At 37.4% G+C, this 22,740-nt stretch overlaps 4 protein-coding genes across 4 annotated transcripts; 2 read left to right on the top strand and 2 right to left on the bottom strand.

The window, feature by feature from the left end:
• Positions 1-206: 206 nt before the first annotated feature.
• LOC123876815 lies at positions 207-3,152 on the top strand. Its single transcript, XM_045923183.1, has 4 exons — positions 207-308; positions 463-518; positions 2,179-2,314; positions 3,023-3,152. Exons 1-4 carry the CDS (start codon positions 293-295, stop codon positions 3,133-3,135), a joined length of 321 nt encoding a protein of 106 aa, XP_045779139.1. The 5' UTR covers positions 207-292; the 3' UTR covers positions 3,136-3,152.
• A 553-nt stretch (positions 3,153-3,705) lies between these two features.
• Positions 3,706-7,436, top strand: LOC123876814. Its single transcript, XM_045923182.1, has 3 exons — positions 3,706-3,924; positions 5,756-5,891; positions 7,316-7,436. The coding sequence occupies exons 1-3, from the start codon at positions 3,841-3,843 to the stop codon at positions 7,423-7,425; spliced, it is 330 nt and encodes a 109-aa protein (XP_045779138.1). The 5' UTR covers positions 3,706-3,840; the 3' UTR covers positions 7,426-7,436.
• Positions 7,437-8,050: 614 nt separating this feature from the next.
• On the bottom strand, positions 8,051-9,601 carry LOC123876813. Its single transcript, XM_045923181.1, has 2 exons — positions 9,516-9,601; positions 8,051-8,735 (listed from the first exon to the last, which is right to left on the bottom strand). The coding sequence occupies exon 2, from the start codon at positions 8,727-8,729 to the stop codon at positions 8,391-8,393; it is 339 nt and encodes a 112-aa protein (XP_045779137.1). The 5' UTR covers positions 8,730-8,735; positions 9,516-9,601; the 3' UTR covers positions 8,051-8,390.
• Positions 9,602-18,151: 8,550 nt separating this feature from the next.
• On the bottom strand, positions 18,152-20,495 carry LOC123876799 (uncharacterized threonine-rich GPI-anchored glycoprotein PJ4664.02-like). Its single transcript, XM_045923153.1, has 5 exons — positions 20,259-20,495; positions 20,043-20,181; positions 19,766-19,948; positions 19,095-19,603; positions 18,152-18,430 (listed from the first exon to the last, which is right to left on the bottom strand). The coding sequence occupies exons 1-5, from the start codon at positions 20,337-20,339 to the stop codon at positions 18,161-18,163; spliced, it is 1,182 nt and encodes a 393-aa protein (XP_045779109.1). The 5' UTR covers positions 20,340-20,495; the 3' UTR covers positions 18,152-18,160.
• Positions 20,496-22,740: the final 2,245 nt, after the last annotated feature.

Raw genomic sequence — 22,740 nt, 5'->3', positions numbered from 1 at the left:
CAGTTATTTGAGCTGTGCGTTGATAGATCAGTCAGTAAGTTCGCCTTTAATAAATATACAAAAGGAAAAGGTTTAGAGTCGATATAATAACATAAAATGGAATAAGATTTACGACTATACTAAAACTAGCGCATTATATTGCTATTGTTTTTATTATTTTCTGTGAAGGAATGTTTAGATTTTTTAATAAAACACAATATTACCCATATATTTATTTTATAGAAGCCTTTGAAGAAATAATAATAATTTGTACACTATGAAAAGTTTTAAAAAACTCAACAAATGATAGATAATGTTAATTTTACTAGGTAAGTAAGTAGTCAGTGTGTATTTTCAGTCAGTCGGCATGTAATGCAGTTGTATGCCGAAAATGCGCAAATATATCTATTTTATACCTTCAACCTTACCAAAATTATTACCTATCTAATTAATTGCTTTATGTAAGAACTCAAATTTTTTCAGCTATTAACTCCCTAGTGATCTTCCCGTTCGTGTCAACTCATAGTGAGAGTATTAAGGTAAGGAAAAATCAGTTCTTTGGTATATATTGAAACGGACAAGACTCTTGTGCATTGCTTCGAGACAACAACGGTCTAAAATGGCCGTATAAACAACCGTATTTTGTTGGATTCGGATAAAACGCTCTATCATTAAAGCATCACTAAAGACATAAATTCTGTACAATTTCGCGATCCATATTTTCTCGGATCCGAGCAGACTAGTGCAAAGTGCCTTATCTCATCTTTTATTATTACTGTCAGCGAGCAGACAATTGTAGTATAAAACAAGTGTAAATTAAAAATTTATAACACCCCCGACAAGTGAAGGTTACAGTAACTAGAAAAGAGCTGATAACTTTCGAACGGCAGAACCGATTTTCTTGGATTATAGCTAAAAACACTCTCGATCAAGCCACCTTTCAAACAAAAAAGACTAAATCAAAATCGGTTCATTAGTTTAGGAGCTACGACGCCACAGACAGATACACAGATACACACGTCAAACTTACAACACCCCTCTTTTTGGGTCGGGGGTTAAAAATAAAAGTGTGTTAGTATTCATATTTTTTACGATCAAAGTTCAAACTAAAAATACAAAACTAAGTAATTTGAATTATCCCGGATATGTCGAATCAATTTTACACTCGGTCTGCTGGGTTAATAGCTGTTATTCGACTTAGGACATAAACAGGTCAATGAGCATTGCTTTTGCTGAAGTTTTATATAGAAAAGAATTGAAATTGGAATTCGCTGTTCATAATATGGAACGTTCTGAATAAAATCACAGCGTTTTAAATAATAACTTTCCACTTGTTCTCTGTATTTTCCACGTAGTGCGATTTTGAATCTATATAAATGACCTTTATAGGTCATTTATATAGATTCAAAAAGGTCAACGAAGTAAGCTCATCTTTTCATATAAAAACAATATGATAGAAAAAGGTATAGAGATATTTCGACTTGAGGCTAACCTAACAGTATTCCACAAAATAGGTATTATTTCACGCGCGAAAATTGAATGCTAGGCGTAACGCACACTGGCGGAGCCGAACTGCGGCATTTTTTTGATTAAGTACAACTCAAGCTAAGCTTTAATTACTTTGGTAAATAGCGGCGATGCGCGTTAAGCTCAGGGTGCACCTAAACGCTCCCAAGCACAGCGCTCGTCCTCCATTTAGTTTTCAGTGCGTACCTATTCAGTATTTCAACAGTATATCAAAGTACATAAACCTAAGTTTAAGCAGATATCAATACTTGACTAAAGAACTACATCGTAACTGATAACGCAGTAGACGAAACATTAGGTGGATAATGGATACCCCATACTAATGTGACATCAGTTACGGCGTAGTTTTTTTTTAAAACTCAAATGTCAAATTCTGGCTGATTCATGAAAAAGTTATTAGATATGTGAAATCTCGAAGACTATCCATTTTCACCCACACATTTTTTTGGGGACGTCTTGCAAAGAATATGATGAATTACCAGTACCTAAGTAGTAACCCTGTATTATCCGCGCGGCACTGAAGAAATAGGAAATAGGTTCTGAGTGGACGCGTTTCCGCATGCGGAACTCTGCTTATTAGTCCCTAGCCTAAGGATGTTCCCTGTGAAATCAAATATAAAATAAAATGGGGGACAGTTATAGCTGATTTAATTGGCAATACAACCATTACAGAATGAAGAAGAATGCAAGATAGCAGACCTCTGCGTGCACGATAAGGTCCCGATGTGCGGGATCGACTCCTGTGGTGAAATGAGGACCTTCATTGACACTTGCGATATGCATGAATTTAACTGCGACAGCAAAAAAGGTAGGTATTCCAAAAAAAACAGTTGATTGCGAGTCGGATACGCACACGAAAGGTTCCGTTCCATCGTTCGAGAAAAACTTTTTATTTTATTTTTGTGATGTTGCCACAAATTCACGGTTTGCGGATTTTCCCCTTTACTAATTATTGTGCTAAAAGACATCGCTACCTGCCAAATTTCATCATTCTAGGTCAACGGGAAGTACACAGGTTTTAATTCCCTGGCCGGGACTTGTCAGACACAACAGACAAACAGACAGACAGACAACGAAGTGATCCTAAAGGGTTACTTTGTTGAACCGCCCCTAGTATAACCCTATGCTGAAATCCAATGCTAAAAGAACAGTAGGAAGAAAGATCGTATGTAACCTATTCATCATCATGTTCAACCCATTTCCAACCCAACCCATTTTGAATGAGAAGGGTTTAGGCCATAGTCTGCTATGCTGGCCCAATGCGGATTGGCACACACCTTTGAGAACATGGAGAACTCTCAGGCATGCAGGTTTCCTCACGATGTTTTCCTTCACCGTTAAAGCAAGTGATATATAATTGCTTGAAACGCACATAACTGAAAAGTTAGTGGTGCGCGCCCGGGATCGAACCCCCGACCGATAAGGAGGCGGACGTTCTAATCACTAGGATATCACAGCTATGTAACCTATTATAATTTACTAAAATTAAAAATAATAATTATTATTATTATTGCAGATTTCAAGCAACGACCAATCCACGAGTGCTGGGTGACGTGCAAAAGAGGAAGATCGTTCAAAAAGCCAGAATACAGAACTGATTGTAATTTAAACGTGAAAACCAGACATTGAAATACATAAGCTTTAAAGAAAATCAAGGCTTTTATTTATTTTAGCTGGGCTCCTATACCTACGGAGGGTCCCGTACCATATTTTTGGTTTTTTTTTTATTTACATTGGCGATAAAACAGTTGCAATACATACATTGCGGCATGACACACGCACGTACAAACGAACGGATAACATAGGCTTAGTAGTAGGGTCCCGTTGACAACTTTCAGGTACAGAACCCTAAAAAGCAGCATAGCTACCTAACCATAAATCATTTTATAACAAGTGTAAATTAAAAATTTATAACACCCCCGACAAGTGAAGGTTACAGTAACTAGAAAAGAGCTGATAACTTTCAAACGGCTGAACCGATTTTCTTGGATTTCAAACAAAAAAAACTATATTAAAATCGGTTCATTAGTTTAGGAGCTACGATGCCACAGATACAGAGATACACACGTCAAACTTATAACACCCCTCTTTTTGGGTCGGGGGTTAAAAATACGTCGCATAAAACAAAACTAATAATATGAAATTGATTGATAAATAAACTTTTTTGAAAAACAGATTACTCAGAAAAGATAAAGTTAATCGCATGCTAGGGAATGGTTCTTTGTTATTACCTACTCAACTTTAAGAATAATATAACAAGAAATCTACAGTTATGTATTATTTTAATGCAAACTGAAAAGCTATTTATTTTTATAGAAATTTTATTTGCATAGAATGATCGACTCAATATTTATACGTTGCATGATTTGTTTGTTACTGAAGCTGAAAATTTGTCGTGCACACATTGACGGAGCTAAGGTAAGTCGTGTTTTACATAAGGCTTTTCAAAAATCTTCTATTATCCATACTATATAATATTATAAATGCGAAAGTGTGTCTGTCTATCTGTCTGTCTGCTGCCTATTCACGGCCCAACAGTTTAACTGATTTTGACGAAATTTGGTACAGAGTTAGCTAATATCCCAGGGATAGACATAGGCTACTTTTATCCCGGAAAATCAAAGAGTTCCCATGGGATTCCTAAATACCCATCCGCTTAACTGATTTGCATGAAAATTGGAACCGAGGTAGCTTGCGTCGGTCTCCTCTTATAAACAGAAGGTTTTAGGTTATAGTCCGCCACGCCAGTCAAGTGCCGATTGGCACTTGATAGACTTCACACATCTTTGAAAACATCATGGAGAACTCTCGGGCATGTAGGAGGGTTTCCTCACGATGCTTTCCTTCACCGTTAAAGCAAGAGATATTTAATTGCTTAAATGCACATAGCTACCTCCGAAAAGTTAGAGATAGTCCGGTACAAGTCGAGATGGCAATCAGGGTGGGGACGCCCCGCACAATCCCCGCACTAACCCCGTGCGGGATAACGCGAATGACGTGCGGGTGTGCGGGGCTTCCCCCCGCCTTATACTCCGATTGCCATCTCGACCTGTCGCGGACAATACTTACATGCACGGGATCAACACCCAATCTCCTAAAAAAGAAGCAGACATCCTAACCACTAGGCTATCACGGCTTTTAATAAAATAAAAGTCTTAAAGCAGAAATTTAAAGTACGTCTATCATGCATTTCAAAATCTTTACTTAACTTTCGGTCTAAGCCAAGCTAAACTTTAAATTCACTTTGGGAGCTTAGTTTCTGACGTAAATAAAATAAAACAAACACTAACTTACTTAAGAACCTTGCTTGATTCGGTTTCAAGTTATTTTTTTCATAATTTACTTAAAAAAAAGAAAAGAAGCTAAGAAATAAGTACAAGTCAGAAACAGAGACTTTTATGGGTAACAACTTTTACTTTTCATTGTTTAACAATGTTCACAACTTTATTATGTTAACAAGTATTACAAGTTACAACAACATAGGTACTTACACGGGGTAGGTATTAATCTAACGTCGCGTCGCGTCGCTGTAAACAAAGTTTTCGTACAAGCTTCGCAGGGAAAATTCTGAGGAACCTTAAATACTTATAGCTACTCATATAAAACTTTTACCCACAAAACCAAGTATGAGGGTGGATTGGAACGTAGGTAATAATAATAGTGAGCTTTTTTAGAACTTTTTATACTCAGTGAGCTTTTCACCGGAGACGGACCGTGACGAACCCCAAAAGGGTTGACATACAGACGGACGGACGGACGGACGGACGGGCGGACGGACGGACGGACGGACAGACAGACAGACGGGTGTTCCGTTTTTCCTTTTGAGGTACGGAACCCTAAAAACCACCGAAAATAAATGGCGGGGAGTATATTATAGTACTATGGTATTGTAAGGGAGAAGAGCGTAATAGCGAGAAAATACAACCAAAAACAGTTTCGGGATATCCCCCGTTTCATTTCATAGGCGTGTTCACGGTTCTGTGACACGGTTCAACTGATTTCGGGATTGCTAAACTGATGATACAATTTTTTTAATTTTAATTTATTCACACACAACAAAAAGCCTTTATACTATCCACCCATGTTATTCACGGCCTAAGTGTTTAGCCGTTTTTGACGACATATTATACAGCGATAGTTTGCATAATACGACGGAAGAACAGTTCGAAATTAGTCGGGTTTACTTCGACTAATCTCGTGAGTGCGGTCGGGTATTAACCATTAGTTTTAATTTTGTATGTACTTGCAGCTAGAAGAAGAATGCAAAATAGCGGACATCTGTCGACACGATCAAGTGCCAGTCTGCGGAATCGATTCGTGCGGCGAGATGAGGACGTTCATAGACACGTGTGACATGCACGAGTTCAACTGTGATAGCAAAAAAGGTAAATAACAACTTGATCGGAAAACTATTAGTCTCTGTAGACTGGCTTTGCGAATCACGATGGCAAATTGCAAATATGGCACTTGCAAATTTTTTGACTAGACCAGAGCGTTGAGGTGAATCTATCATTTAGTATGCATAGATCTTCCTTAATCTAAGGCACAACTGACATCAAACAAAAGGGAAGTATCTCAATTCGACACTCGACACGTATATTTTTTCTTTTGGTCCACAATTCCGTCAAATCTGAAACGATTCATTTTTAGAGTTCCGTACCTCAAAAGGAAAAACGTAACCCTTATAGGATCACTTTGTTGTCAGCCTGTCTGTCCGTCTGTCCCTTTGTCCGTCTGTCCGTCTGTCCGCCTGACCGTCTGTCCGTCTGTCCGTCTATCCGTCTGTCCGTCTGTCGTGTCTGCGGGAACCCGTGGTGCGCGAGTCTGACTCGCATTTGGCTGGTTTTTTTGGGGGTGTTATCTACTCCATAAAAAAATATTTAATACTTTCAGTGATCTTGAACTTTGTCGGTAAACTTTTTTAAAGGTATACCGACAAAGTTTAAAATTGATTTACTCGTAATGTAAATATTTGCTGCAATCCTTCATTACTGTAGGTACAGATGTCTGCCTTTTGCCAAAGGAAGATTTCAAAAAAAAAAGCAAATACATTGTATTTAGGTATCTAATATAATAGAAGTATGACTAGACGTCTGTTGCCATGTGACGCATGTACAGGAACCATTTTACCAAGACCTAGGTGACATGAAGAAGATAAAGAAACCTTGTCTAGCTTAGTATTACTTTAAAGGTCAAAGCAATCTAGTTAAGGGGCACCCACGCCGGCGCCCGATTCAAAGCTTCGATTAATGATTCAAAGTTGTTTGTATAATACGATATGTTATTTGTATTAAAACGCTGAAACTTGAACGTTTTTTCTGTTAACTTGGATATGTATTTTATTAATCCCCTATCGATTATACAACCTTAGCATGTTTTGTTAGTGAGTGATTTCGTAGATTAATCAGGCGTTTGGTTTTTTTAGGGTTCCGTAGCCGAATGGCAAAAAACGGAACCCTTATAGATTCGTCATGTCTGTCTGTCTGTCTATCTGTCTGTCCGTCCGTATGTCACAGCGACTTTTCTCCGAAACTATAAGAACTATACTGTTGAAACTTGGTAAGTAGCTGTATTCTGTGAACCGCATTAAGATATTCGCACAAAAATAGAAAAAAAAAACAATAAATTTTGGGGGTCCCCATACTCAGAACTGAAACTCAAAATATTTTTTTTCATTAAACCCATACGTGTGGGGTAACTATGGATAGGTCTTCAAAAATGATATTGAGGTTTCTAATATCATTTTTTTCTAAACTGAATAGTTTGCGCGAGAGACACTTCCAAAGTGGTAAAAAGTATATTTCCACAGATTTCGTTCAAAAGCCCGTGTACGAGTGTTGGGTGACGTGTAAACGCGGCCGAAGTTTCAAGAAGAGCGCCTACGGAGCGGAATGCGACAGCAAGAATATGATTAAATAGCTTGACCTATTTACCATGTTTCATGTATTATGTATAGAGATTATAAGAATATATAAGAAGTAAGCTAAGTACTATATGTACTAAATGAACGTGTATTTTTGTATATGTTTACTATCAAAAATTTATGCTCGCTTCGCTCACACTTTTGTTTTATTTTCAGTCATTGAGGTATCCCATCAATTAGAGCAAAGGTTTTTTCTCATTTTCACTGGAAGATAGCTACATTATCTCAAAATGCTATATCAGAAGGAAAAAGTCATGGGTAATTAAGTAGCTAGTTAAGTAATAAAAACAACCAAATTAACAACAAAAAAAATTTAACAGCACAATAACTTACAAAACGTACTTATTGTTCGAGATCACAGTATACTGCTTAAATCCTAGTCGATTTTTATTAAATAAAAAAATCTTTCTTATAAATACAAAGAAAAAAACTCACTTAAGACTAACAATGAATAATTATAAAATTATACCTATGTGCGTATTATTTACAGTGCAATATCAAAATGACGATAATTTTTTCACAATGAGTATTATACAAATAACAAATCATAAGAACAAGGATGTAAGATATTTAAACAATTTTAATTATAGTTTATTAAGTAGGTACCTACTTAGTGTTGAAACAGACTAACTAAAAATATAATGAACAAAATTATATACCTACTTACTTACAAACTAAAGGGGAAATTAGACTTTTCATTATTGGTTTCATTTTCGAAATGAAGTGGCTCTGCATTTCGTGATATGAAAATGGACTGAAAGAAGACAAAAAAGAACGGTCTAATTTTAAATCACAAATAGCAGAATAGCAGTTACATGCAAGACACTATTTAAATTCTATAAAGAATGAGCTATAAGTTTGATATCAGGATCACAGATACTTGTAGATGCAATATTACTCAAAAAATAAATAACTTTAAACGAAACCTCTAATCTCGCGCCCTAGAAGGAAAACATTCATCTTAAATGAACCCAGCGCCTTTCACAATATCGTAAATCCGCTGTCTTGGAATTTTCTCAGCTTCGCGTTCCACGACTTGCATTTCTTTCTTCGTAAACCAAGATTCCTTTGCCAATCCTGAAGCGATTGCTGGGTTACTATAGAATGAATTGGATTTGAGTAATTCTGGTGGTAGTAAAGCCTCGTTGGCAGCGTTTAACTCTACTGCAGGGTGAGGATGTATAGAGGATCCGGATTGGGCATATTCTATCCCTGGAGCCCCTAGAGGCTGGGTGAAGAACAGGCCAGGTCTTGCCTGAACTATTGTGATGAGAACTGCTATGATGGTGATGAAATGCATTGTGATCTGCGAAAAAGAATAATTTGTAAGAAAGAAACCTCGATTCTATACGTGATTGTTGATCTCTAAAAGTGTGGCACTTTAATGTTTTCCTAAATTATTGGCTGTATGGTTTTTCTCTTTTAACTTAATCTAGACTTTTTACAGACTATTATAATTGCGTAATCTAAGAAATATCCTGTAAAAAGTTGAGTTGTAATTTAACACCTATTTAGTGAGAAAACAAAAAGGAGCATAGTATAAATTACAGAAGCAAGGATCGTTTTATTTGACGGAATATAATGTTTTTCTGGCTTTGGATGCTTTTGATATAAGTCATGTTTTTATAATAATAAAATTATTGCTTTCTTACATATTTAGTAAAGAGACTTTTAACTTCACTTATAAACAGACTCGGAATGAACTCGGAAGAATTATAAACATTCATAAAGTAAAGATTTTAATTAATTTTGATTTTAAAAGTTTACATCACTTGATTCAAAATAGGGTGTCTGTTGAACGATAAATTCTGCATCATATAATAGTTGGAGTAGAGAATCATCCACATTTTTGTCATGCAAACAGCGTCAGTCATCGCAATGGTAGGTTATTTGCTAGTCGCTGCTGTGGCTAGTTAACGCCACTGGCAAAACCGACAGCAAAACTGGGCGACTACCAGTAAAAGGTCAATGACAACATAAATAAAACGCTCAACCAGCTAAACCAAATAACACCAAAATATCACTTCAGATCCGATAATGAAGATAATAGTTAACAGATTATAAATATAAATAAAACTAAACCAACCAGCACTGGTAAAGTCACGGTCAACACAATCACTGTAACTGCGCGGGCGCTCGCTCCACTGGCGTATATAAGGCTAGTACATGCAACCTTCCTGTACTTCCGTATTGAACCGTTTAGCTTTAACTACTTAGCGCTATTTAATTGACAGGATCACACTTAAGACATGAGTAAGTAATCAAAAGTAATGAAACCTAAGATAAACGTATGAATCCGGAAAAGTCTGGGTGTGAAACCTTACCAAAGGAATTACTTGTAGCTACCAGCTGAGGCGTACTTTGTTCAGACTTGAGACGAAGTTAAAACGAGACATAAGTTCTCGTTCTACATAAATTATTTGTCACACACTCTACCATCAGTCTAAGCAAAGTTAAAGCGCACTTTATAGATTTCAGCCTTAGTACCACCAAATAGTTCTACTTTGGGAAAACTAAAATCTATCCCCAAAGTAAAAAGATTAACAATAGACACTCAAAATATAAGAAGACTATTTCTAGTCTTTTAATCTCTAGTAATAGTCTAGAATTTAAATAGTCTATTTAATTTAACTAATTTTTTTAATTTTTAACTGCAAGACATTCTTTTCAAAGAGTTTTATGATAATAGGCACACAGCTACGTTTATTAAATTAAAACTTTTACCTAAAAAACCCATACGCTTGTTTGACCACACTAATCACATTGTAATTAATAAATTAAGTAGGTATATCGAAATGCTCTCAATCACATATAATAAAGTTCAAGCAGTCGTTTGCCTTGACAACCCCGTCGCATAGCAAACTTAATTGAATGTAGTCTTTATCTCCATAGCAATAAGAACTTGTATGTAAAAGCTCACACCATAGCTAGAGGCAAGCCATAGCTTCCTGAGTCTATCGCTTCCTAGTTCCGGATAGCATTACTGGCTAATGAACGAGTGTTCTAGATTATTATTTTCAAGGTGACCTATCGAAAACCGATCTTTTTAAAGCAAGCCTAATAAAGCTCCATAGTTCTTTAAAAAGACTCAGCCCGAGCAGCCTTATCACTAAACATAACCTGGTGATGTTGAAATGCATGTCTGTTTGTCTGTCTGTTTTCACTAAACACACAGTTTGAAGTTTGGATTCTTTTAGGGCAGCAATAAAACGACAATACAAAACTTATGATGACACGACATGCCTCTAAAAAAAGTGTAAATTAAAAATTTATAACACCCCCGACAAGTGAAGGTTACAGTAACTAGAAAAGAGCTGATAACTTTCAAATGGCTGAACCGATTTTCTTGGATTACAGCTAAGAACACTCTCGATCAAGCCACTTTTCAAATAAAATCGGTTCATTAGTTTAGGAGCTACGATGCCACAGACAGATACACAGATACACACGTCAAACTTATAACACCCCTCTTTTTGGGTCGGGGTTAACAAAGCCCTAAAGAAGCAGATAAACAAAATACTTAAATGGCACGGTTAATTTTGTTTTATAGTGTGGCATATATCAAGTTGAGACATCTTGACCTGCTGTCGTGATATTAACCTGATTCGCGGTACGAAGATTTAGTCTTCAATCCAACGCCAAAGGTTTAGTGTGAAGTTAAGTAAAACAAGTAGTTATATAATCCAATTTGAAGTTGCGACATGTCGATTTGCACAGGGCACAGACTTTTACTAATGTAGTGCCGGTACACCCGCAGGCGCTCTTATTTTGTTTTTATTTAATTACTAGCCGATGCCCGCGACTTCGCCCGCATGAATTTAGGTTTTTTGAAATCCCGTGGGAACTCTTTGATTTTCCGGGATAAAAAGTAGCCTATGTGCTAATCCAGGATATTATCTATCTTCATTCTGAATTTCAGCCAAATCCGTCCAGTGGTTTTTGCGTGAAGGAGTAACAAACATACACACACACACACACACACACATACAAACTTTCGCCTTTATAATATTAAGTGTGATTTTTTACTGCGTGTGTCAAATAAGTATTGTTCTATTCTAAGAATAATATAGAATATTTTTTATCTTATGGTTATTGTAACAAATTACGAATATAAATGACAAACACAACTTAGGTAGCAAAGACAATTTAGTGAAAAATATTAGTAGGTAGATGCCAAATTCTCCTGCGGGTGTACGCACGACGCGGCGAACTTTGAAATCGCGGCGGGCGGGCGTCTTAAACAAGATGCGGCGCATGCCAAGACGGCGCGCGCGACATAAAGGCGTCCCTCTATCTAAGCGAACAGACTTTACACAAGCCCAGCTGAGATCTGTAAGTATATGTAAAAGGCGCAGTCATTGGTCATACGCCTCGTTTTCAGAGTAGACAAGTTATTTGGCGCGCCCTATGTGGTAATACGATGTCTTCACTGTTTTTATCATTATTTCGCAACTATTTTTATTCCGTACGCTGTCCTTGTAGGATATTATGTAAAATACAAGTAGAAATCACGTGCAGTGTTTGCTCAACGGAACATTATATAATGATGTCACTAACAAGCTAACAAGTAACAAGTTCATCGTAACATCGACACAACTTACGCTGTTTACGTGTTTATTTTTAAAATTGAAGTTATAGCATAGGCACAGGCATAGATACCTACTTATCACTCATTATTCGCAGACGACACCAAGTAGCGTTCCGGTACGATGCCGCGTAGAAATCAAAGGAGTAGGTATGGGTTTATACCCCTTCCAGGTTAACACGCTTCCATCTAAGACTGAATCATCACTTACCAGCAGGTGAGATTGCAGTCAAGGGCTAACTTGTATCTGAATAAAAAAAAACCGGCTAAGTGCGAGTCAGACTTGCGCACCGTGGGTTCCGTACTCGTGTATTATTCCGACAATTTCACGATAAATCAAAAACTATTATAGGTTTTCTTGACAGACACGATAGACGGAAAGACAGACAAACAGACAGTTTTTCCTTTTGAGGCATAGAACCCTAAAAATAAAAATAAAAAAGTTCTTCGGGAACCATACACATCAACAGAGTGACATACAATAAAATTTATTGGAAACCCCCCCAAATAGAATGTCCAAAGTCCTAGCCAATGTAGTCCAAAACCATTTTTTCCACTTTTACTTTTATTTAAAAGGTTGCCTGGATTTTCTTTTCAACTGTGTTGCAGTACCTAACAGGTTATTGTTACTGTGCTTTTCAAGTTTACCCGCACTAAAGGCGGTTTGAGATAACTAGGTTTATTTGTAAAACAAAGTAATAAGTTAATGGATAAAAATGTTTATTTTATAACCTAACGCCCACATTTCCCCGCCCACTCCCCGTTTTGTGATTTATGTTCGCGAAATTAACTACATTACTGTGTACTTATTATGAATTCAAATTATGATTTCATTAAAATATCAAAGGCAAAAAATATTATTATGATTTTTTTTTATTTCTGCGAGATATTTCACCGCGGTTAATAAATAACCTTACCCAGTGACAGAAAGACTGGTTCATTTTTTTGCGCAAAGGATCAGCCTGGCTGTCTAACGCAGGAATGCAGCCAGTATTCCTTACACCATACCATACGGGCACGATTTGGACAGTAATTAGATAAGGTTAACTTTAATTTTTCAACTTTAACTTTTAAAATCCCGTGAGAACCCTCTGAAAATCAGAGGGTTTTCGGAACGCAAGCTGCCTTTATACCAAACTTCATATAAACGAAAAAAACGAAAACTCGAGCCGGAGTCGAGTCGCTGGATTCAGGCGTAGGGGGCGCAAGGCCAAGTATGGAAGCCCCTACAAGAAACTTATGTCCAGCAGTGGACGTCTGTCGGTTGATGATGATGATGATGATGATGATGATTTTCAGTACGTAAAAAAAATGTAACCACTAAGCTAAAAGCAAAATATTGTAACTCTATCTTCTCTGAAATCTGTTCAAGTTTGAACTAAGTTTAAGCGTCACCTGATTGCATCACGTTTCCTTCACAGCAGAAGTTGTGGTGCATTTCAAGTAGGTACCAGTAAAGTGCATTTTAATAAAACTTAAGGTTAGGTAATAACACGTTTTAGCAAATCTGCCTTTAATATAATAGTATCATTGGACTTTAATGGTTTATTTAACTTTTTTTTCATAAAAAATAGCGAGCACTCCAGAGGTGGGTCACCTGATGTTAAGTGATTGCCGCCGCCCATGAACATTTGCAGCACCAGAGGTGTCGCCGCCGATGCGTTGCCGGCCTTTCGGGAATTTGTCTGCCCTTTGAATAACCCCATGTTGTAATCTAATGGGAACACCGCCGATGGGTGTTATACGCATAAGAATCAAAGCCCTATATTTATTTCTTGTTTCTCAATTAAATGCAAAACCCCTGCAAACCGCTGATCACGGAAATGAACTCGTAAAAAACTTCTGTGAACTCGAAGGACCGTTTGACCATACCTCAATTTGAAGGTTCCGTACCTCCAGAGTAAAATAAGAACTCTTAGAGGATCACTTCGTTGTCTGTCTGTCTATCAAGACCCGTCAAGAGAATCAAAACCTATAATGTACTTCCCGTTGGCTTAGAATCATAAAATTTGATGTCTTATTATAGCACAAGTAAAGAAAAAAACCGGTTCCGATTTTCATTTTAAGGTACCTACCCTAAAAATTGGATAACCGTGAATTTGTGCGCAAAAAAGTGTTGTTGTGAGTGTTGTTTCATGTACGATGGTACGGAATAGGGTATTTTACTCTTTTTTGAAAAGTGTCTCAATTTAATCCTAAGGTGATAATTTACCACTAGAATTTTTTTAAAAATTTTATTCAATCGATAAGTACCAAAAAAATGCATTTAAATTTTGCATTTTAAATTTTCGCGCGCAAGTTGACGAAAACGTAGCTATGCTACCTAGACGCCATGTTATGACGTCATCGGGATAGTAAACTAAGCTCACAGAGTAGGCAGGAACTAGAGATCACAAAGTGGCACAGAGTAACTTTGTCTGTAAACTAGATAATAAGCTCACAAAGTATAAGTACCTCCTAGAGATGACAGATTGACACAGTAATTTTGTCTCTATACTAGATTGTAGTCTGTGATAATAATAATTCTAAAGTAAACAACAACAAGCTGACGCGGTGATAAATTATTAAAATAATACAATTTAAAATGAGTTATTTATCCATATCATTGGTGTTTTATTTTACGCATACAGTATAGAAAATTGTCTATGGTTCCCTTGTTTCCCATACATTAGGCATATCGTTCCATAACACGCTTGTTGATGAAAAATAAATGACTAATGTAAAGAAAAAAAACCATGTGCCTCACGCAAAGATGAAAAGTATTTTTAGATTGGGGAGCCTAAACTATTTAATCCATGCATCAGTAATCCCAAATTCGTGCAGTTCGATTCTTAGGCCTTTTGTACTGTGGTCATGCAATTAGAAAGGGAAGGATTTACTGACATGATGACGTAGTAATATGGCGGGTACATAGGCGGCTAGCGGTTCGCATAATTGTTGCACAGATAAAAAAAAGTGAAAATTTCGAATTAAAATATAAAATTTATTTTATAATATTGTGAACTGATACTTACACTTCCCGTTTTCTTATTGCCTAAACTATCGTAAATAAATATTTTTAGATCATTTCTCACTAGGTGTACAATACCCTATTCTTCGTGTGCGAGTCCAACACGTACTTGACTGGTTTTTGTCATGTTAGGTATACGATTTATCAAACACGCATTATATAATAGAGCCTACGAAGAGCGGCTTTGTTACCCTCAACATATAGGTCATTGGAGCATCTTCACATGTTAACAAGAATACAAAAGGAACAGGAAACGTGGCTTCTATACAGTGAAAATTTTCAGAAAAATCATATCTTGGGTAGAAAGTCAGGGGGACATTCAGGGTGGAAAAAGGGTGGAAAGTTAGGGTAGAAAATCAGGGTGGAAAATCAGGGTGGAAAATCAAGGTGAGGAATCAGGGTGGAAAATCAGGGTAGACAATCAGGCTGAAAAAAATAGGGTAGAACTTCAGGGTGGAATATCATACTTAGTGGAAAATCAGGTTGGAAAATCAGGGTGGAAAATCTGGTTAGAAAATCAGGGTAGAACTTTAGGGTGGAATATCGGGACAGAAAATCAGGCTTAAGAAACGATACCTGCCTTATACCCTGAATTGATACAGGCTACGAGTTACCGCAGGATTGTTGTTAACAAACTTATTTCCACGTGGACAAAATTGTGGGTATCATGTATAGTGCGCGACAGGTTGAGATGGCAACCGGGGTGGGGACGCCCCGCACACCCGCACAGCCCCCGCGTGCAACGACTGCGGGTGAGTGCGGGTGACGTGCGGGTTTGCGGGGCGTCCCGCCCTCCTCACACCCTGATTACCACCTCAACCAGTCGCGTACCATAATAACAAAAACATCTCATACGAGAGCAACGTGTATTTATTCAAGCAGTACACCGAATGGTTACTCAAGTCGGGGCCAAGTTCAATGCAATATTAACGAGGTTACGACACGTGACTGCGTGCCTGCGCAAAAACAACCTCCTTAAATACGTAAACAGATACGCAGAGCATTTAAAGTTCTTAAAGTAAAGGAAGGTTTCATTCAATTTTCTATTAAATAAACTCTGATAGAAAAGGTTTCACTATGGATGTGCGGAGTGCGTTACAACGTGATCACTACTTGCTCATTATAAACTAGTATACTAAGAAGCTCTATATATATCTATCTATCTGTCTGTCTGTCCGTCCGTCCGTCCGTCCATCCGTCCGTCAGTCCGTCCGTCCGTCTGTCGGTCTGTCTGTCTGTCTATCTATCTATCTATCTAAAATAGATTACCCATACTTCTAATCGGATTTGAAATAGTGTCATAGTGGAACATATCGCTTGGCGGATTTGTTTAGCCAAGAAACTTCATGAAAACTTTTATCTCGGGAAATCAAAGACTGTGCAAAGCCGGGACGGGTCGCTAGTATGTTATATGGATTTCTTAGATAGATTTCTTATTTTGCACAAGTAGGAACTTTCAGTTTCCGATCTCTGACAAAATATACCTACTTGTACCATGATAAGTAAACAAAGCGGTGGCATTATCATTTCTTTATCTTTATAAATTGAACATAGAATACCTTGGCTTAACTTATTAATCATACGGCCGGTGACAGTAATTATGTTCTCACGGTACAGCCACGTACAGCTTTAAAATATACGTATTCAAGGTGGTTACTAACCTCTAACATTGTACTCTGACTATTTGTCTTAGGACCATTTTTTTTTTTGTTGACGCTGGGGAATGCATTTACGCATCCCCCCCGGAAGCCAGCCAGCCAGCCGTGAGGCAGCCAGGCAGCTGAGGGAGGATATGTGGGACTCGCCGGCCGAGAGGCGACCGGAATACCCACTAAACCCCAGCGGCGCTACTGCGCGTTGCCTGGCGACTGGGTCACGGGAATGCCGAAGCAAACAACCGCGACCCAGCCAGCGACGTCTGCCGAGGCAGACCCTCCACCGGGGACCTACTCGGTCCCCACCACCGCACCTCCGGGACGCGCACGTCGCCCGCATCCCATCCTTCGCTTCGTCCACTGTGCCCTCTGCTAGTCAGAGGGACACGCGGAGAAACCCCTCCCCTGCCAGGTCATTAGCCATAGCCAACAATTTCTTCGAAGAGAAATTATTAGCCATGTTACCGGGGCGCACCGGCCCGAACACTTGTCTTAGGACCATATATTTTGTATTTATAATTTTTTTCTTCTGCAAAATTATGCGAATAAATTTATTTTATTTATTTATTTATTTATTTATTTATTTATTTATTTATTTTGACCACTTAAAACTGTCATTACAGGCTAACCTAATGCGATAGCTAAGTTAACTTAAATTATTTATATCTACTTATTATTACATACTTTTACTATGTACAACTAACTGACTTAAACTTAAATAACCTACTTTATTTAAAACTTAACAAAAACGTTGTGGCCCTTATGAACTCGCCCAGTGAGCAGCTGAACAGGTCTATGTGTTCAGCGACCGAGTTGAGCGTGCAAGTCGCGCGCGTGAGCGGCGCCCGCTGCTGCAGGCAAGTGCGAGCGCGCGGTTGCGCCAGCAGTGGTGGCCTGCGTCTGCGTGACCCACTGTCGTTCTGCACGCAAAAGCGTATCTCCTGCAGAACAGCAGGGTTATGCACCTTCCCTCTTAGTATGCCGCCAGGGATACTTCTCTTCTTAGTTCCAGTCTGCTGTATCCCACCATGCCCATGACAAAAATAACCTGACTGAATGCTACACCTATTCAAAATAGCAAACAAGTATACCTACATAAATAATATAGATATAAATTAAAAATGATAAATGGAATCAGATCAGGGATTTAATAAGGGCACTATATTTATATTATTTATAATGTTAAAACTATTTTCCCATTCATAAACGCAAGTGTCTGAAATACAAAAGGTAATTAAATGGTTAAAAATTCCATGGAGATTTAGAGATAGATAGGTATGAATAATACTTGCAATTAAAAACCCACGGAGATTACGCAATACTTGCAACTGTATATAGATATTAGTTTCTAGAATATGTCTGCAAAATTTCATGGACTTTGGTTGCTTAATATTTAAATGAAATTGGAACTACGTTTGTATGAAGCGAGTGGGAAAGACCCCTATTTTCCTTTGAAATACCAAGGTATTTCAAACATTCAATTAAACTTCATTCACCCTTTCGTTATGAAAACCGAACTGAAATCCCTCATTGTTATCAATGAAATTCTTAGAAATAGGTCTTGGAAAATGAGTAGTATCTTGCAATAGTTTCACACGATCTCCGAATTGAGCTCGAAGTATTTGGTAGAAATCCCTCGTTTCACCTTTAGCTGTAGTCTCCCATGTTTGTGGTCTGTTGCAATGTTTTGCATACACACACTTATCTTGTGATGTTTGTATGTCTTTACCAGCGTTTTCATTTTCTTTGAACTACGAAAAGGTTATGATTTTAGTAATCTATGTTTTTAGTAATAGGGATGACATAAAGACTTGAACGAATTACCACCGTCAAAGCAGAGTCGAAGCGACCAGTAAAAATATGACGAAAAAACGCATGCATTTTTTCTCGTTAGTAATTAATGTATTCATCATCATCATCATCAGCCTGTGGACGTCCACTGTTGGACATAGGCCTTCCCTATAGAGAGCCACCACACCCGATCCTCAGCCTTCCTCATCCAGCCACTTCCCGCCAGCCGCTTTATATCGTCGGTCCATCGTGCTGGAGGGTGTCCCACACTACGTTTGCTTAAACGCGGTCTCCACTCAAGGACTTTCCGGCTCCAACGGCCATCGCCTCTACGACAGGCATGGTCTATTAGCAAGCTGAAGTGGCACTGCCACTTCAGCTTGCTAATAGTTTGGGCTATGTCAGTGACCTTGGTTCTCCTGCGGATCTCCTCATTTCGGATCTTATCCCTCAGTGAAACTCCTAACATAGCCCTCTCCATAGCTCGATGATGCGACTTTATGTATTACAATGTGCGAATTAATGTATTACATTCAGAAATGTAAAAATTTCGATCGTTGCTTCGATACGCTTGGACTCTGTCTGTGTAAATCAACCTCTTATCACAGGATTTGTTCTACCTACATTTTTGGGTATAGTCGCTTCTGTGGTCGTTATTGCTTCGGTTGTTGATGATGTTGTCTTCAATGTAGTACATGTAGTCAATGCAGATACTCTTTTTGTTGAATTTCTACTGTTACTTATATTCACTCCTTTGGTGCTCATCGATTTAATTGTTGCTTCGGTGATTGTTGAATTGATTTTTGCTTTGGTACTTGCCGAATCGATAGTTGCTTTGATGCTTGTTGAATCAGTTATTGATGAATTGATTGTTGCTTCAGTAATAGTAGAACTGATAGTTGCTTTGGTACTAGTGTTTATTGTTGCTTCAGTACTTGTCAAATTGTTTATTGTTTCAGTACTTGACACAGTTATTGGAGTCATGCTTATGGACGATACTGTTGTATTTAAAGAAACAGTTGAGTTACTAATTGGAGGTGCCATTTTTGTTGTTATATTTGAATTTGGACATATTATAGTAGGACAAATACAAGTAACATTCATAGTTGACGTATTTAATGAAGAATTCGTTTCTGTAAAATGTTAGAAAAATAAACAAAATTATATTATTATAACAGCGTATATAGTTAGACAAAATAAAATCTTTATATTTTTCTGTAAGATAATTATTATTCTACGACTTACATACGAGTATTATCAGTCACTTCACACTTTTTGCATAGTTTATAGTTTACCTGATGCTGGTATAGTACCAGGTGTCATCAAGGTTGCATTTACTATTTCTGAAATAATTGCTGTAGAATTATTTTCCTCAATAGTAGAAATATTTAAATGAATTTTTGTGCTTATATATGATGCTGTTGATGATATCACTGTATCGTTAGTTTGACATTTCCCTCTATTTGTTTTGGTATAATCTAGCGGAAAAAATATTCATATCTAAATCATTATAGTAATTAGTAAAAGCCTTAATTGATACTTTAGAGACAAAAATAAAAAGAAAAAAATAACCTTTGTGATAGTCACAGTTGTATTCAAATAAATCACAATCATCTAGAAATAATCTTGTAATCATTTTTTTCTTTTCGATACCACATATTGATAGTCCAGTGTGATTGCAAGTTTTAGCAAAAGCACAAGAGTCGGGAGGCTAAAAGTTTTGAAGTTGATGATGATAACTATAGATATGACACTTTGTACTAATCTCATAGCTTGGTACAAACTTACCGGAATATAATGTTGTTTTGTTAAGTGATCCAACAAGATTATCAACAAAACTGTAACTAAACATACCCACTTATAAATCATAACTACTTTATAAATTATAATATTATTTTTTCAATAATTTAATAACTGTCCTTCGATCCATATTATATTATAATACATCACATATAAAGTCTATTTTCATATCCTAACTCAAATTACTTAGTTTCAAAGAATGTATTTTCATAACAATATACTATAAATAAATAGCAAACTGCAAAATATAAAATTTGAAATTTTGTTTCATGGTTACGATGTAGGATTTTATGAGTGACGAAATCATTACGTACGAAAACATATTTATTTATTTCTCTATTATTTATGTAAGCTATAATAGCAAGTAAACGATGTAGTGCGAATCACAATTTTAACTATTCAAGAAAATCAGTGGTTTCAACTCAATTTTTTAGTGGTTTTCTGGAATGAAGCCTTTTACAACCTTTACCATGATTTTACAATTCTTCATCACAGGTATTGTCTTCACAATCATGGTTCTATTTTCGTTGTGGTAGGTTCTCTTTTTATTGGTTAAGTTATTTGCCAAGTCTTTCTCTTTCCACTGAACGTTCGCTCTGGTAGAGACACTCCTAAGATCGTTGGTTTCACCGGCATTTTTCTATGTGGAATGTATCCATTGCCCAGTCGGAGTCCTTTAGGGCATGTATGGCACTGTAGCTTGGGAGAACATGACGTGGTTGGTAAGTTGAAGTTATCGGAGTAGTTTATTGCATAGTAATCTGTAATCGAAAATAGGTAACTTGAATTTATTTACCGGCAGCGATTTAACCTTTCGGCATGGTGGATTAATCAATTCAGTGAGTGAACGCTGCGCCTCGGCTGTCCACCACTCTGTCGGTGTGCGTTGCGCTTAAGTCGAATTTTGGCGAATTCCCTGGCGCAGTGGTGAGCGTTGTGGTCTAATAAATTGGGGATCCCAGGATTGATTCCCACCAGAGTATTTTTAATTTAAAATTGTCTCTAGTCTAGAAGTGTCGTCTGTCTGTTTATCTACCCATTCCGGAAAAATCTATGATTTCTTGAAAACATAAGTCAACGCGTATGCCCACCTAGCACTAACTGGAAAATATTTGAAAAGAAACTCAAATTAACCGAAGATTTTTCATTTTTTCATAAAATTTATTAAATTTTAAATTCAGAAAGAAAAACTGTGTTCAAGGTTTCAACGGAAAATTTATTCAATGAAACTAAAACGAGTGCACTTTTCACGTTTATGTTTTCCGTTATGATTTAATAGAGGCAACAAAGCGGCATTCTCGGAAAGAAATTAAACAAATTACCCAAATGAAATGGTAAGCTGTGGGGTATGGAATTAATAGTGACACTGGAAAGAAAAGTAAACTGATTAGGTATTTATTAAAATAATACACTAGCAACGCTTTTAAAAAAGAAGGTTCCCTAGCGCACTCCCCAGCTCATCCATATAGGTATGTATGTATGTTCTTATTTGAATAATATCAACCAAACTTTAGAAAATATGTAAATAATATGCTTTAGAAACTAATATCTGTGTCTGTGGTTTGCCAGATTTCCGCTCCGTTCAGTTACTAACTTTGCCAGCGAACAAATTTTGAACGGCCTTTTTAAAATCATTTCTAACTAAAATGTTACGAGACGTCACCCTGCAATCAAGCCATAAAGTTAACGAAAACCTATTTAAGTTGACTAGCGAGGTAATGAAGGTCGATATTGACTGTCGAGTTAACGATGGTCGATGTCGACTGTCGAGATTACGATGGTCAATGTCGACGGTCGAGGTAATGATGGTCGATGTCGATGGTCGAGGTAACGCTGGGCAATGTCGACTGTTGAGGTAACGATGGTCGATGTCGACGGTCGAGGTAATGATGGTCGATGTCGATGGTCGAGGTAACGCTGGGCAATGTCGACTGTTGAGGTAACGATGGTCGATGTCGACGGTCGAGGTAACGATGGTCGATGTCGACGGTCAAGGTAACGATGGTCAATGTCGACGGTCAAGGTAATGAAGGTCGATGTCGACTGTCGAGGTAAAGAAGGTTGATGTCAACTGTCGAGTTAACAACGGTAGCCTTTCGTTGTACGTATCTTCTTCCATTAAAAATGTTCTAAGTATTAATTATTTCTTTTGTATAGCATATTTTACACGTTCTAACAACAGGGCTTTGGTGGGTACATAATATAATCCCGACGCTCCTGTTTTTATGCATTTTTCACCATGTTAACGATCCACCATGGTAAAGTTTATTGGCTTCCATAACGGACTTTATTACACCGAGCCGACATCTTTATTGGATATCCGTAGGGTCTCGTATGCCTTATCAAGCTATTTGCTTGATTAAATACTTGAATTAAAAGATCGTACCTACCTATACCTGACAGATTAGGTTAAGACATCCGCCTCCCTCACGGGAGGTCGGGGGTTCGATCCTAAGTTTGGAAAACCACT

This window comes from Maniola jurtina, chromosome 22 (genome assembly GCF_905333055.1).
Source record: "Maniola jurtina chromosome 22, ilManJurt1.1, whole genome shotgun sequence".
In the NCBI taxonomy this organism is placed as follows: Eukaryota; Metazoa; Arthropoda; class Insecta; order Lepidoptera; family Nymphalidae; genus Maniola; species Maniola jurtina.
Note: the sequence above shows the minus strand (reverse complement) of the source record. Positions and strands in the feature narration are given on the sequence as shown.